General features: G+C 38.5%; 1 protein-coding gene across 2 annotated transcripts in view; it reads left to right on the forward strand.

Annotated features, from left to right (window-relative positions):
• Positions 1-14,975, forward strand: part of EYS (eyes shut homolog) — a 1,018,924-nt gene that overhangs the window by 630,909 nt on the left and 373,040 nt on the right. For both annotated transcript variants that reach the window (XM_030007184.2, XM_030007189.2), the window contains 3 exons: positions 2,454-2,578; positions 7,351-7,475; positions 14,115-14,364. In XM_030007184.2, the coding sequence (XP_029863044.1) occupies positions 2,454-2,578; positions 7,351-7,475; positions 14,115-14,364 (500 nt within the window). The remainder of the gene's footprint in view (positions 1-2,453; positions 2,579-7,350; positions 7,476-14,114; positions 14,365-14,975) is intronic.

Genomic DNA, 14,975 nt, shown 5'->3' on the forward strand with positions numbered 1-14,975 from the left:
CATAATAAATGCATACTTCTTCCAGTTTATGTTGTAAGCCCTTTTTTAAAAAAGTGAAATGCCTATAAACACACCAAAGTTAAAGTTAAATTCATTTTAAACTCTCCCAGTATGCCCTGTGTCTAGTTGCCTTTTTTTCCAGTAGAATATTCTTTCATTATTATATAGGCATTCATCCTTCTGGTCCTCCTTCCCATATCTGGGAGAAGTCGCTCCCTTCAATGTTTTTTTTTCTTTTCTTTTTTTTTATATGCTATGTAGCCAGTGGAAAGACAGAGGTATCTGCAGAAAATTATTTAAGCTTTCAGTGAACAGAATCATCCTCTGCACCCATTATTCCACTGAGCATATGAGAATCCTAGGGTTACTACAGTTAGGTATGTGAAGTTAGGTGGGATGAATCCGGTTCTAAATACTGGGCTTCGATGTTTACCAGTAGGATGAAAGGCCAAACTGTATGTTATCAATCAGTTGATTTTGCTTAATGTTTTGTGGCCAAAGAGCTATACAGGTGGCCTTACAGCTCACTCTAATATTAAGCCTTATCCATGGTTTTTCTCTCACATATTATAATTAGATATTCGAAAAATAGTAGTGTGTGCTTCAGTTTGTACATTTTCCAAGCAGTATGCCATCGCTGTCATCTACAGTTGGTATAGACTTTGGCAAATCTGTCCTGCTGTCATTGTCTTGGTAGATTCCAAATTCCCATTACCCAGAGTGTATTCCATATAAAATGAAACAAATATGTTCTAGTAGTCAAGGCAGAAATAACGCAAAACATAATTACCGATACATAGCATAATGATGCTGCAGGAAGTGTTTCACATACCTGTTCCATGGACCATCCTCCTCCTCTTTTCCTTCAGGATCTGGAACGCTGAGGTGGACACTGCAGATACTTCATTCTAATGACGTGTTTTGTATTCACACAGTGTAGCGTCTTGAGGAGTAGGTGACATGACTATTCTAGTTTACTCAAAGGTAGTTTGTTAATGTATTCACCTTCCTGTAAGTGGGGCATGAAGTTTTATGCTCTTCTTTAGAGCTAAGACAACATACAAGATGTGCACCACCCGGCTGCTAACAGGTTTAACCCCAGCCAGCAGCTAAGCACCACGCAGCTGCTCACTCACTTCCCCCCACAACCAGTGGGATGGGGGAGAGAATCGGGGGGAAAAAAAGTGGGTTGAGATAAGAACAGTTTAATAGAACAGAAGGGAAGAAACTAATAATGATAATGATAATAATAACAATAATAAAATGACAATAAAAGAATTGGAATATACAAAACAAGCGATGCACAATGCAATTGCTCACCGCTCGTCAACCGATGCCCAGTTAATCCCTGAGCAGCAGTCCCCCCCAGGCCAACTCCCCCCAGTTTATATACTGGGCATGATGTCACACGGTATGGAATACCCATTTGGCCAGTTTGGGTCCTCTGCCCTGCCTGTGTCCCCTCCCAACTCCTTGTGCCCCTCCAGCCTTCTTGCTGGCTGGGCATCAGAAGCTGGAAAATCCTTGACTTGGTATAAACACCACTTAGCAACAACTGAAAACATCAGTGTGTTATCCACATTCTTCTCATACTGAACCCAAAACACAGCACTGTACCAGCTACTAGGAAGACAATTAACTCCATCCCAGCTGAAACCAGGACAAGGAGTTTTTGAATACATTGTCTCATGTGAAATATATCCATGTACACACATCTCAAAAGAGTAAATGATGTAAATACCGTTAGGGGGCCCTGCTTTGCAGAACGTATGCGAGTATATCTGTAAAGCTGTGTGTATGTATGCAAGGATGTGTCTCAATAATGAGATTAGTAAGATTTCTGAGCTTCATTAGAGGTCTTGTGAATCTGTTTGAGTCAGTTATATAGTTATATGTTGAAAGCATATGGAACTATTTTGGTATTAATGATCACATAGGATTTACAACCAGGAAAATACAGAAGAGTTTTTTCAAGATTACTAGTATTTGATAACTAGAATGATAATGAAAGCATGGTCCCTGAAGGTTACCTTTTATGCTGTACTTACATTTAATGGTGCAACATTTCTCAACGAGCAGTTTTCCAAACATAGACTGCAGTTACTTAGCTAAATAAACTATTTTAGTAGACAAAGTCTCCCAAGAGTACATTAAGAAAGGTTTGTACTCACCTTGATAGAACCAGTAAACTGTAACTGAGACTGTTATGTTTGATTATGATCCAGATGTGAAATTTGTGGATGGGTTTTGCCGTCATAAATCCCCTAAAAGATTGCCATGGATTACAGTGTGAAACTTGGAAGAGTTCCAGTAAAATACTCCTTAAAACAGAAAGGAATATATGAGATTGTGTCTTGTTAATGCTCATAATTTATACAAATTGTTTCCACACAAAGTATATTTTATATGATTGTTATGCATAGTATAACACTTTGGAATGTTGTTTGCTTCAGGTGTCTTACTGGATTTTCTGGACAGTTTTGTGAAATAGAAGTTAATGAGTGTAATTCATCACCTTGTCTGCATGGCTCAACCTGTGAAGATCATATCAATGGATACACTTGTAAATGTCAACAAGGTAACTGACATCTGACAGAACAATCTTAAACAATGATATTATCAGTGTTACTACTGAGAAAATTGGTAAATTATATGCAGCTTTTTATTTGTATATAACCTATAGGGTACAAAAAGATTAACTATGTCTGACAAGCTTTTTGAATGAAATCTAAAGACAATTAACTAATCTAATAAGCATGTTAGAAAGACTTAAAACTAAAACCAGCTCATTAAGTGAGTCTGAAGAATTATCTAGAGCTATGCTTATTATGTATGATCTTTACTAATGTAACTTACTGACCAAGCAGTCAAGTAGGCACTGTATAGCGACTAGAAAATTTAACTAGCTACAGAATAAGGTTGACTGAAAAGAAATTCTGAACATTTTAACTAATATTTGTTGTTGTTGTTGTCACACATAGCCATGCTTAGGTCTGCTGGCTGGGATGAAAAGAAATTTTCTGAACAATTATGAATAGAATGAAAACAAGCACTTTCTGAAAAAAAGTGGGAGCTGTTTTCTTATGCTGACATAGAACAACTTAAACAGTTCTTGTGACTTAAGAGTGTATAAGTGTTTCAGTATTTACGCAAAAGCAAAGGTCACAGTCAGCCTGCATTCTCACACAATCAAAAATTTAATCTGTTCAGGACTACTCACTATCTCCTGTCATGTCTATAAATAAAGAGCCTTTTGTCAACATAAGTAGGGTATAAATAACTGCCTTGAAGCATACTGCTCTGTAATTCGGTTACTCTTAATTTAAGAATTATACTAGTACCTACCTCCTGAAACTTTAATTTTTTCAGTTTAAGTCTATTGTTTCTTATTGTACAGACCTGCACTGCTGAATACTTTCTTTGATGGTACTGATCCAAGATTTCCTAGTGATTATTTTAGAGATTATTTAGATACATTCTGGAAGATAAATATTCTATTCACCCATGATATCTTCATACACCTGATCTGCTTATTCTCTTTGTACTGAAGTATGATCGCTTGTTGGTTTCGATTTACAAGCAGTAAGATCTTGCTAAGCTCCTGAAGTCAAGTGACCATATATGTATTGCACAAAACTTTTCTGCAGTCTTTCTAACAATCTGTTCATGTAATTTTTACATAGATTAGTATCCATGCTTGTACTTCATTAAAAAGAAAGCACATAATGAATTGACTATTAATAAAACCAGATTTTATTTTACATATTTTTTTCATTCTGAAGTGTCCCTAGTGCAGTTTACAAAACTATATGTAACAGATTTAAGGAAAAAAAAATATGTATGCAAGGTACTGAAGCAAGAGTGTGTGTGTGTGCATGCACGCGTAATGAGAGTCGATATGGACAGTTTATTCATTTGTTTAATCAGGACTGAGGAATGATACTATAATACATAAGACTTAAATGGAATTATCTTTGGCTTACTAGACCCTAAGTAGTTTTAGGACTAACTTGCTGTCCTAGTTTCAGCTGGGATAGAGTTAACTGTCTTCCTAGTAGCTGGTACGGTGCTGTGTTCTGGGTTCAGTATGAGAAGAATGTGGATAACACACTGATGTTTTCAGTTGTTGCCAAGTAATGTTTAGTCTAAAGTCAAGGATTTTCCAGCTGCTGATGCCCAGCCAGCAAGAAGGCTGGAGGGGCACAAGGAGTTGGGAGGGGACACAGCCAGGACAGAGGACCCAAACGAATATTCCATACCATGTGACATCATGCCCAGTATATAAACTGGGGGGAGTTGGCCTGGGAGGGATCGCTGCTCGGGGACTAACTGGGTGTCGATCGGCGGGTGGTGAGCAATTGCACTGCGCATCATTTGTACATTCCAATCCTTTTATTATTACTGTTGTCATTTAATTAGTGTTATCATTATCATTATTAGTTTCTTCTTTTCTGTTCTATTAAACCGTTCTTATCTCAACCCACAAGTTTTACTTCTTTTCCCGATTTTCTCCCCCATCCCTCTGGGTGGGGGGGAGTGAGTGAGCAGCTGCGTGGTGCTTAGTTGCTGGCTGGGGTTAAACCATGACACTTGCTCACAGATTAATGTTTTTATAGCAATGTTTTTTAATGTTTAAGAGATACTCAATAATCCAGAAAGACACGATACTCCTGATGTATGAACCACTGAGTGAAAAGTTTCTGGACTTTGCCATACAGAGGGTCAGAATTCGTGATCATAATGGTCCTTTCTGATCTTAAAAGTCTGAATCATGACCTGTCTTCAGTACTATATATCTTTTTTCCTCTCAGCACAGTTACCCGATGGAAATTCCATGTGGATAAAGCTGTATGTCCCCTCACTCTACCTGGTACAGTATATGGCCATATATCACTTCACCAATACAGATGACTTAAAAACTTAAAAGATATATTTTTTTATCATTACAGTGCCTCACACAGAATACATTGTTGAATTCAAAATTTTTCTCCTCATTTTTAAAGCCAGTAATACTTTAAATATATTTGAATATAGACATTTAAAAATTGCTTGCCAGCCAAGGACTGTAACTGCTGTCTCTGTGCAACTGTATATGGAAATGCTTGGTATAAGTAGAAGCAGCTTCTCTGGGGCCTTGGAACTCATTCCTGCTGCGAACATGTTTTAAACACCTTCCAACCGAAATGTGAGCTGCCTTTCTTTTACATTGCTTTTTACAATAGCATTCACTAGTAGGGGTGAAAGATCTCTACATTATTTCTCCACCAGGAGAAGACACAGTGAAGGAACCACATGTTTTAGGTATATGCACTATGGCTATGTATCTTGGTTTTTTTTCAATTAATGTGGTATTTTCAAATGTTATTGGAGTCTCTGAAACAGCTGAAGAGATAAGAAGTTTACAGCTCAGAAAAGGAGTGAATTTGGAGAGGCAGGGGAACCTTTGGAAGGAATAGCTTTTTTGAAAGTTGCACAACTGAAGAAAGGCATTAGAAGATAAAGAAAAAATATCTTCCAGAGACAGAATGTAGAAATGCTTGAAAAAACCTGCTTTTGTTGTAGGCTACTACTATTCACGTATGATAGGTCTTGGATTTCTCTGCTCAGCTTCACCTATAGAAACATGGAGACGGGATTGAGTATTTTTGAATCTGTAAAGGCAACTATGGGAAAGAACTTTCCACAAGGCAGAAAGTCTGAGATACCCAGCAACAGATCCACAATTGAAATTTAATAAAATGGAAAAGGGATAGTGGCAAGACAGAAGTAGGAACATGGCAGATGATTGCAGCTTTCCAAAAACCTCCAGAGAACAAAATGAAGCATGTGGTGACAGCATGTGATACCAGAAAAGGGAATTGATTTAGCTCTGACAAATCCATTCTGTAATGGATCATGAATTTTGTCAGCTATTGTCCCAGTAGCAGGCCCATACCCTTAGGATAATGGATGCATGTGGCTGCAGCTGCAGGCTGTTCAGGTGCAGAAGCAGCACCGAGAGATGTAAACTGTGTTCTAACAGCATCTCGGACAGCTCAAAAGCAACAGCAGCAGCCACTGGAACCAATAGCGGCCTCACAGCTGAAGTCTTCAGCTGGGGCAGGCTGCACTCGTGGCAGGGCAGCTAAAGCAGGACTGGAATTAACGGGTGGGTCCGTTTGGTGCACGCTCCGAGGGAAATGCAGGACAGGGGCAACTAGACTTGTGTCAGCGGAGGACTGATGGGTTTTTTTCGGAGGTTCAGGGGTTTTGTTTGTTTGTTTGTTTACAAATGGGAAAATTTAACTGGAGAAATAACCAATCTGTAATATGTGGTGGGAGTATCATGGCAGAAGGTCCGGTGTTTTTCAATAACTAGCCATCTTTTACAAAATTCTGGGTTTGTATTTACCAAGCAAATGGGCTGCCTCCAGTTCAGCTTAGACTCCAAGGAGCGAGTTCAAGACAGGCTCAAATTACATGATCTAAAAACCAGCTTCCAGATCAGCTTCTGGCCTCTAATTTACGGGTGTACTTAGTTGTAAAGGAGATTTTTATAAGAAATTCATATTAACCAAAATGCCAGTAATCTGACTATTGAAGTATAAGAAGATGGTATTCTGATGGTATTCAAACACAAACCTGTATTTGCTCAGAAATTGTCCTCCTCATTGATCTGGTACAGTAATCTGTCTCAGAGTTTCTCTTTTAAACTTCTTCCCTTTATTTTATTTTGTGTAACTGTAACTCTTTTCATCTATCTAAACCTCCAATTTTTCTTCCCCAGTGTGGCAATAATGCACAAGTTTAATGAACAGGATAAAAAGGTCAAAAATTAATATAGGCAATTCCATATCCCTTCAGTTTAAATTTTGGAAAAAATAGAGCTTTGGTTGCAATATGCAGATCTGGAATGAGATAAGAGATTTCAGGGAGTGTTTTACCCTTGCCAATTCTTCATCCGAAGAGAGATAATGATACAGATAATTCCGTAGGTGAAGGGCAACCCGTCGAGTCAGTTAATTCAGTAATGAAAGAATATATTCAGGTTTTACTCTTGTTTGCTTACTAACGTCTCTACAGAAATAGATGTCGGCAAATATTAACTTCCCTAATGGATGTTCAGTAGAGTATAATTGTAACGTCCATATAGTTTGGATTGTGTTTGTTTATTGTTAAACTATTTATACTCTTTTTTTCTACTTTGAGAAACCACAGCCCAAACCAGTTCATACCCATCTTGTACTATGTATTTATGTATATGTGAAGATTGATTATAGTTACCCATAGCTTTTTTTGATTGACACTCAGGAAATGGATTTAGATTTTAATGGGTCTTGTTTTAGCTTTGTTTTGGTTTTTTCCTGACAGGATGGGAAGGCCTCCATTGTGAGCTGGACGTTGATGAGTGCATATCCAACCCCTGCATACATGGCATCTGTGTTCAGAAGGACCCCAGCTTCGGTTATGCCTGTTTTTGCAAGCCAGGATTTGTGGTGAGATGCTGACATTCTTTCTTCTCCTTCCCTTAACCTGACTATTCATTGTTGCACAGAAAATACTGTATGTAATCCCTTTCCTTTTTAACCTCACTCACATAAAACCTGGCCTTTCTGAAAAATACTGTATTTTAGTAACTGTTTGTTTATTTTGTTTGTTTGTTTGTTTTACTAACGGGAGCTCTAATATTCCAAAGAATTAGTTACCTAATACCCATAAAAAGTGGAAAAGTGTGAGTGTATATAATGGCTTTGTCAGTCGCCAGAGTACATTAATATTTTTAAACACTAATTAGTATTTTTTTACATATCAATTAATATTTTTATTTCACATACCAATTAATATTTTTAATTACTAAGATAACTCATACTTGAAACTATTGCATACAGACAGATATTTTGAAAACAAGTTCCCTGAAACTAAATCAAACAATTCCTTTGAATGCTTGACCCTGTGGGCTTTGGTCCTATGTTTTATTCTCTCTGTTTAACATACCAAAAGAATCCTTTGCGGGTGGCTAAATGCCAGTGCTGTATTCATCTAAGGTTGAAATTTCCATGCTGCCACCACCTTTTTATGCCAGGTCTTTTTGTAGTTGAAGAGATGCAGTTGGTACCTCCAATCTGAGCTTGTGCTTTACCTCATCACACTTTAGGTTTAACTTAATAGTATTATCATTTAATAGTTTGGGTTTAGTAACAGGGAGAGGAAGGAGTACATGATTTTTTTGTCTTACTTCAGTAATTCTTATCTCTACAACTCCAAGCTTGAAATTGTTATTTGAATACCTTTTCTTTATAAATGATGACAGGGATGCTTCTTTTAATATTTATGCACCATTTATTTGGTGTATTTATGTCTGTAAAAGGGAAGGAGCAGATTATTGCTAGTAAGATTCAGATTTACCTTCATAGATTCTCTGCAACCAAGTCAAGAAAGAAATGAGTAGCTTTTCAGACGTTAGCCAGTTTCAGGGCTTCTTTCTACAGCAGAAGATTCTCATTTATGGTCAATGAGGGAAGAAGCAACAAAGCAATAAAATGGAAAAAAAAGTTTTTCTAAAAAGTAAAAAAAATATTCTGTCTTCAGTTCTTCTCAGGCACCGTATTAATCTCTGTCCCATGCCCATTCCCTCAAGGAGATCCCCAGCACATACTAGCACATGTTGAGGAGCACAAGTGGGCTGCTCCACAAGAGAGGGAAGGCCAGGAGCCAAGGGTTGCAGCAAGGTAGGCAGGGGCAATGACCTTACCGGTGAGGGATGGAGTCCCACAGTACCCACACAAGGATAGCAAAGCAAGACCAGTGATGGTGGTAACCATCCAAAAGGTTCTTCCAGAAGTCCAGGTACTGCCAGGCAAGTCCATGGTCACAAAGCGGGTTTAAGGTCAAGCCAGGAAGTCAAGGCAGCAAGACCAGGTCAGGATCAACAAAGTACTGGGCTTACTATAGCAGGCTTTAGCTTTATTGTTAGCTCAGTCAGGACCAAAGGCAAGGGCCTGAGCTTAAATGCACCTTCTGAGCTCAGGTATGAAGGCCCTAGATGAGACATCTCACACATCTTTCTCACAGTTCAGCTCTTTTCAGTGCAGGCTGATCCAAGGTTGCACAGCTGCACCGTATCGGAGCTGACCTTGAGCACAGGGAGCTAGAGCTGTGAGTGTGAAGGAGGAGGTTGCAGAGATGGACTGCAGAAAATTATGAGGCTGATCAGGACCTTGACAATGATATGTTCAAGTCTGAAATACCAGAAGACTGTTGTGTTCATGCTCTTATCACAGGACATTTCTAAGTCCTTCTTCACAGCTTGCCCCCCCCGCAAACATGCACAGTGGAATTTCCAGTTCCAATCAAACTTCATACCAAGTGGTCCATCATTAGTAGTAAATGAGGAAAGGGCTGTCTTCTTTGTGTGGAACAAACATGGCACCAAATAATGGAAGCCTTTATAGGTTACTTTTACAGGTAACTGAAACTGCCACATTTTCAGAAAGTTTACATCTGCCTCTAGAGTAAGAGGTTATGAGTTCCCCAAGTCTGCATCCATACTTGCCGCAATCTGAAATGTGGAGAAAGGATTCAGTGTAACCTCGTTAACTTCAATATAACCATAAGTCTTTCCTAGACTCGGAGGACTCATTATATCTGAACCCAGCAGTGGGAAGGCGTCCCTAAGTTTGGGATGTTTTTTGGCTAGGACTCACTCCTGGTGTTAATTAAAATGACAAAATGTAGAATACCCTTGTGTTCTGGATTTAGAGACTACCAGTTCCACCACCTTCTCCATTGTTTCTCTTCTATTTGCTTACAATGCAGAATCATCATTCTGGGACCAGCAGGTTCTTTATTTATGTAAAGATATCTCTATAGAAAATTGACACAGAAGGGATTGTGCGGAGGCTGAGATTTTCTCTAAATAAAATAAACTTTTCTCAAATTCCTCTGGGGAATGGTAGAGGGAGGATAAAGGTCAGTTTGAATGTGGCAGTGGATTCCTCTCTCTCTTGTACTGCGAAGCCCAGAACTAGATGCGTTATTCTAGGTGTGGCCTCACCAGTGCTGAGCAGATGTGAGGGATCACCTCCTTTAACCTGTTGACAATGGTTTTCTTAATGCAGCCCAGGATCTTGTTGGTTGTCTTTGCTACAAGTGCACATTGGTGGCTCGTGCAGTTTGTCATCCACCAAGACCCCTAGGTCCTTCTCTGCAAAGCTGCTTTCTAGGGTGTCAGCCCCGAGCATGTACTGGTGCATGGGGTTATTCCACCCCAGGTGCAAGACTTTGCATTTCCCCTTACTGAGTTTGCTGAGGTTCCTGTCAGCACACTTCTCCAGCCTCTCGAGGTCAGTATAAACGGCAGCAAATTCATCTGGCATATCAAGAACTCCTCCCAGTTTTGTGTCACATGAAAACTTACTGAGGGTGCCCTCTGTCCTGTCATCCGTTACTGAAGAGCTTACGTAGTACTGGACCTAGCGTGAACCCTTGGGGTACATCATCAATGCCTGGCCTCCAGCAGGCCTTTGTGCTGCTGATCACTGAGCACAGCCCTTTGAGCCTGGCGGTTCGGCCAGTTTTCAGCCCGTCTCACTGTCCACTCATCTAGTCCATACGTTGTCAGCTTGTCTGTGAGGACATTGTGGCAGAAAGTGTTGAAAGCCTCACTGAAGTCAAGACAGACAACATCCACTGCTCTCCCCTCATCCACCAAGCCAGCCGCCTCTTCACAGAGGGCTGTCAGGCTGGTAAAGCTCTATTTCCCCTTCCTAGCTCCATGCCAACTACCCCTAATCACCCTCTTGTTCCTTCCTCCTGTGCTGTTGCTCCATCAGCTTCCCGGGAATTGAGGTGAGGCTGGCTGGCCTGTAGTTCCCTGGATCTTCCTTCTGGCCCCTCCTGGAGGGAGACAGGAGTGACATACGCTTTCTTCCAGTCTCCAGGAATTTCTCCCAGTCACCAGGAATTTCTCCCAGTTGCCGTGACTATTTGCCCACAATTTCATAAAATCTGTATTTTATCGTAAGGGCGTAGTAGGTTGAAAATGAGTTTTAATAATGCATATAATGTGACTAAATTTACTGACAGGCTATCCTAAGAAGGAAGAGACTAGCCCATAAGAATGAATATAATTTTTTGGTAGGGTGGTTTTTACAGAGTACAATGGGCACTGTTGATTCTTCCCCACAGTCCGTAGCAACTGCTCTCTCTTTTTCTTCAAAAGCAGGCTGGCATTCAAAATAAGGTCACGTGATGATGAAGGATATATCGGTTGAGGGACACAGACTTTTTATACGGAAAACAGTCAGACCCTCATGTTAAAATAATCTCATTTTGTTCATTAAGTATTTATACTTATCCTACAAGAACAACTGTAACTGAGAAGATCAGTTACACTATTTTTTTAGTATTTTTTTCTCACAAAAAAATCTTCTGAATGCCAAATAAAACCACCATACGGCAATCATAAAATCTGTATAAAGAAATTATTTTTTCACTCAGTGCAAAATTCATCGGTACAAGTCAGTGTTGCATGATCCTGTAGAGACCAAAAGTACAAATAAGTCCAAAAATGAGTTAAAAGGAGGATAGGTTCATTGTTATTCAAATTACTCTTCTAAATGTTACCCTGGCTTAGGGAGTCTTTGAATTACTCATTGCCAGAAGTTGGAATGGTATATTTGGCGAATTATCAGATGCAAACTCTGCTTGTTTTCTTCCTGCATTCTTCCCCAAATGTTCATTAATAGCTCACTGATGATGGAGCTAGATAGATATTTGTCCCATGGGAGCAGCTTTTCTATTAGTACATAGCTTGGGCGTTAACTGTACAGTATTTTGCAGAACAAGCCCTTACAGAAGGAAAAGTAACAAACCTTTGAAGTAGCTGGAATTTAAGATGTATTGTCTTTGCTTTTATTCCATTATTCACTGTTCCATCTTCAGTCCCTCAGATTCCACTATGCTTTGGAAAGTCCACAGTAGAGAAAGAAAACATGGAAAAAAAAAAAACAGAAAAAAGTTTAACATACCTATCTTCAGTATGATGGATAAGGAGTTAGGGTCTGAACATCTGAAGATGTGTATTTGGTAGGCCCCTGATGGGTTCTGGTTCCTCACCCTGAGTAAGTGTGGGGTGGAAACAGTGGAACTCCCAGAGAAATAAGTATTCAAGGAACTCCAGCTACAGTGTGTGTTAAGTAAATCTTCTGTAGTCTGTGTATGTAATACTATCTGAAGTATGGATCGTAAAGTATGGATCATGAAGTTTCTCATAAATTTTGAGACAAAGAGCATAGCCAGCGGTATATGGAATAAATGTTTACTTTTTACATGGAAACATCTATGGACACATACCTACTTTTAAATACAAATCCACACCATCTGCCTGCATGGAAACTGTTAAAGCATTTACAGACACTTTCAAGGCCATCAAAATTATCTATGACTATTTAATGTACCCTTCATGCACAGTGGAGGTTATCCACATCTGCTTTGTTTCTATGAGTCATAAAATCATAATCAAACGCTCTTCACCATTACATGCAATAGTAATAAAAATGCACTAATTTGTCACAGGGAAAGTCAGAATGAAACATAAGTTTTATAGGATTAAGAAAGATTATTGGACAGAAATCTTATTCAAACTGATCATTTGTGCTATGTGTGGAATTAGAAGAGAGCAAGGAGGAAATGGCTTTTTATCATGGTATGGAAATCTGACATATAAATTGGCCTGCTGTTCCTTCATGCTTTGGAATACCGATACAGTGAGTGATTTTATAAGGTGCCATGAATTTACCAGATAGCTCTTTTGCTTGCCAAAACAAATTAAGAACTTGATGGAAACAAGCATGGATGTATCTAAATCATTCAAAACCCCTCAATTTAACCTCTTCCATTTTAAACACTGAATTATTTAAAGTACTTGTAAGAAAAGTAATTTCAGTTTCTATGTCTGCATTTCTGCCTCTTTCTCTCTTGCACCTCCTATTGTTCCCTAATATCATAAGTGAATTTAATAGAGTTGATAGAGATCTCAGAAAATGCAGGCTGCTTCAAGTTCTGTGTGAATAGCTAGCCAGGTAGACAAGAGAGACTATTTCAGCATCTTGTCAGAGGGGAGGTGTGCAATGAGCACATGCTTATTGAGCACGAGAGAATTTACTTGGATTTTCTTACATGGGCCCCGCTGCAGGAGAAGCTTCAGTCAGAAATTATATCAAGAGGATATGTTGTCAGAGATGCATGTCTTTCAGGGATGACACTGTGCATATTTTAAATAGCTATCCAGATATGTAAGATCCTTCTAGGTTAGCTAAGTTAACTGTATCTCTTCACATAGCCCGTTAGTTCATTACACCAGAAGTGAAAATAAAATGAACCCAGGCCTGGCTTCAGCATATATTTATTTCACACTTCAAGAATGCATTTAATTCACATATATTGCTGTAAAAGAAATGCATTATTTCTTGCCTTTTTTACAGACCACTGAATATGAACATTTTTAATTTATTACTAGGAAGGATATTTCAGGATTCCCATGAATTGTTAGTCTTGATAAAAAATAAAAAGTGAGTGCCAGGTCAAATTTGAGACTGCCACTACATTTCTTCTTTTTTAAGAGTTGTCTGTGAACTTTATGTATTAACAAGGCACTGTGTGAAGATTTGGTAACAACAGGCAACAAATACTGAGCTTCAGTGTACAAAAAGAAAGAACATATTAACTTGACAATCAGAACAAACTGTAGGTTTTTAGACAGCTAAGTCCACTGTAAAGAGTTTTCTGTGTAACTACATGCTGACTGAAAATTATTATTTTAACCACTTTCTGTTACTTGTGACAGTACTCTCTTTGATACTTTGCAATTACAAATCTGTGGGGAAATTATTTTTATTGATAACTTGTAATACTAAGAATCAAAATATCATTTAGTTAAAATTTAAAATATACAACTATACTATTAAATTAGTTAAGCAATATTTTCCACATGATTAGATTTGCTTTCAAAAGTGTGGACAGTTTAATGTAAGCAAACAACATTTTAGAATCAAAAGAAAGCAATAATTTGAACTAACATGACTATGAAATGCAAATTGCCTTAAAAAATGGTTTTTTTAAAAATTCTCTTTCAGGGACGAAGCTGTGAGCTTAATTACAATGATTGCCTTATACAGTCCTGCTCCACTGGGTTTCTTTGTGTTGATGGAATAAACAATATCACCTGTTTACCTACTATCCCCCAAAGCAAGAAAACTGTCACTGAAGTGGCTGAAGTGCTTCCTGCTGAGATTTTAGACAATGACCTTCCATCAGCCCTGGCTGTGTCTATGGAACTTTGGTCTAAACATGCTTCTGATTTTCATACAGGAGAGGTGTCCCAAGGTAAGTAGAAAAAGCTTCTGAGTAATGCATATATCAAACTTCTTTCCTTGTTAGTGCTTTTTAAATGGTAAGAATATTCAAAATTCATTAATTTTCTTCTTAAGAATGTTGTTTTCTAATTCCTGTACTACCTTCTATTCTTTTGATTTAATCCATCATCCTTTCTTAATTGCATTTTTATGTAACTGGAAAGCTACTCTTTTATCTCAAAAGAATTTTTCCCAGCATTTTGCACATCCAGTAAGGAAAACTGCACTTCCTCTTAGCTTGTTTTCAGTTTGCTTTGCTAGAGTGTACTATTTCATATGCCTCATATCAAGCAATCTCATTCAGCAGTCTCTGACCCTAATGCCAATCTTCCCTTATTCCTTGGCTAGTCAGCAGCAGAAAGATAATTTGCCTTACTCCATGGGGACTTTGATTTTCCTTTCCTAGTTCGCATGTTTTCTGAGGAGTGCTTCCTTTTCTGCGCATCTAGATGTTTTTTCACTAAAAATATCTGGAACAAGCGTCTCAACATCTCTGCCATTCTCACTGTTTATAGTGATGGTTTTGGGAGGCCAAAAAATTGCCTATCCTGTTATGTTTAAAATATTTGAAGAAAAGTCAAC

The sequence above is a fragment of the Aquila chrysaetos genome, chromosome 2, assembly GCF_900496995.4.
Source record: "Aquila chrysaetos chrysaetos chromosome 2, bAquChr1.4, whole genome shotgun sequence".
Taxonomy (NCBI): Eukaryota; Metazoa; Chordata; class Aves; order Accipitriformes; family Accipitridae; genus Aquila; species Aquila chrysaetos.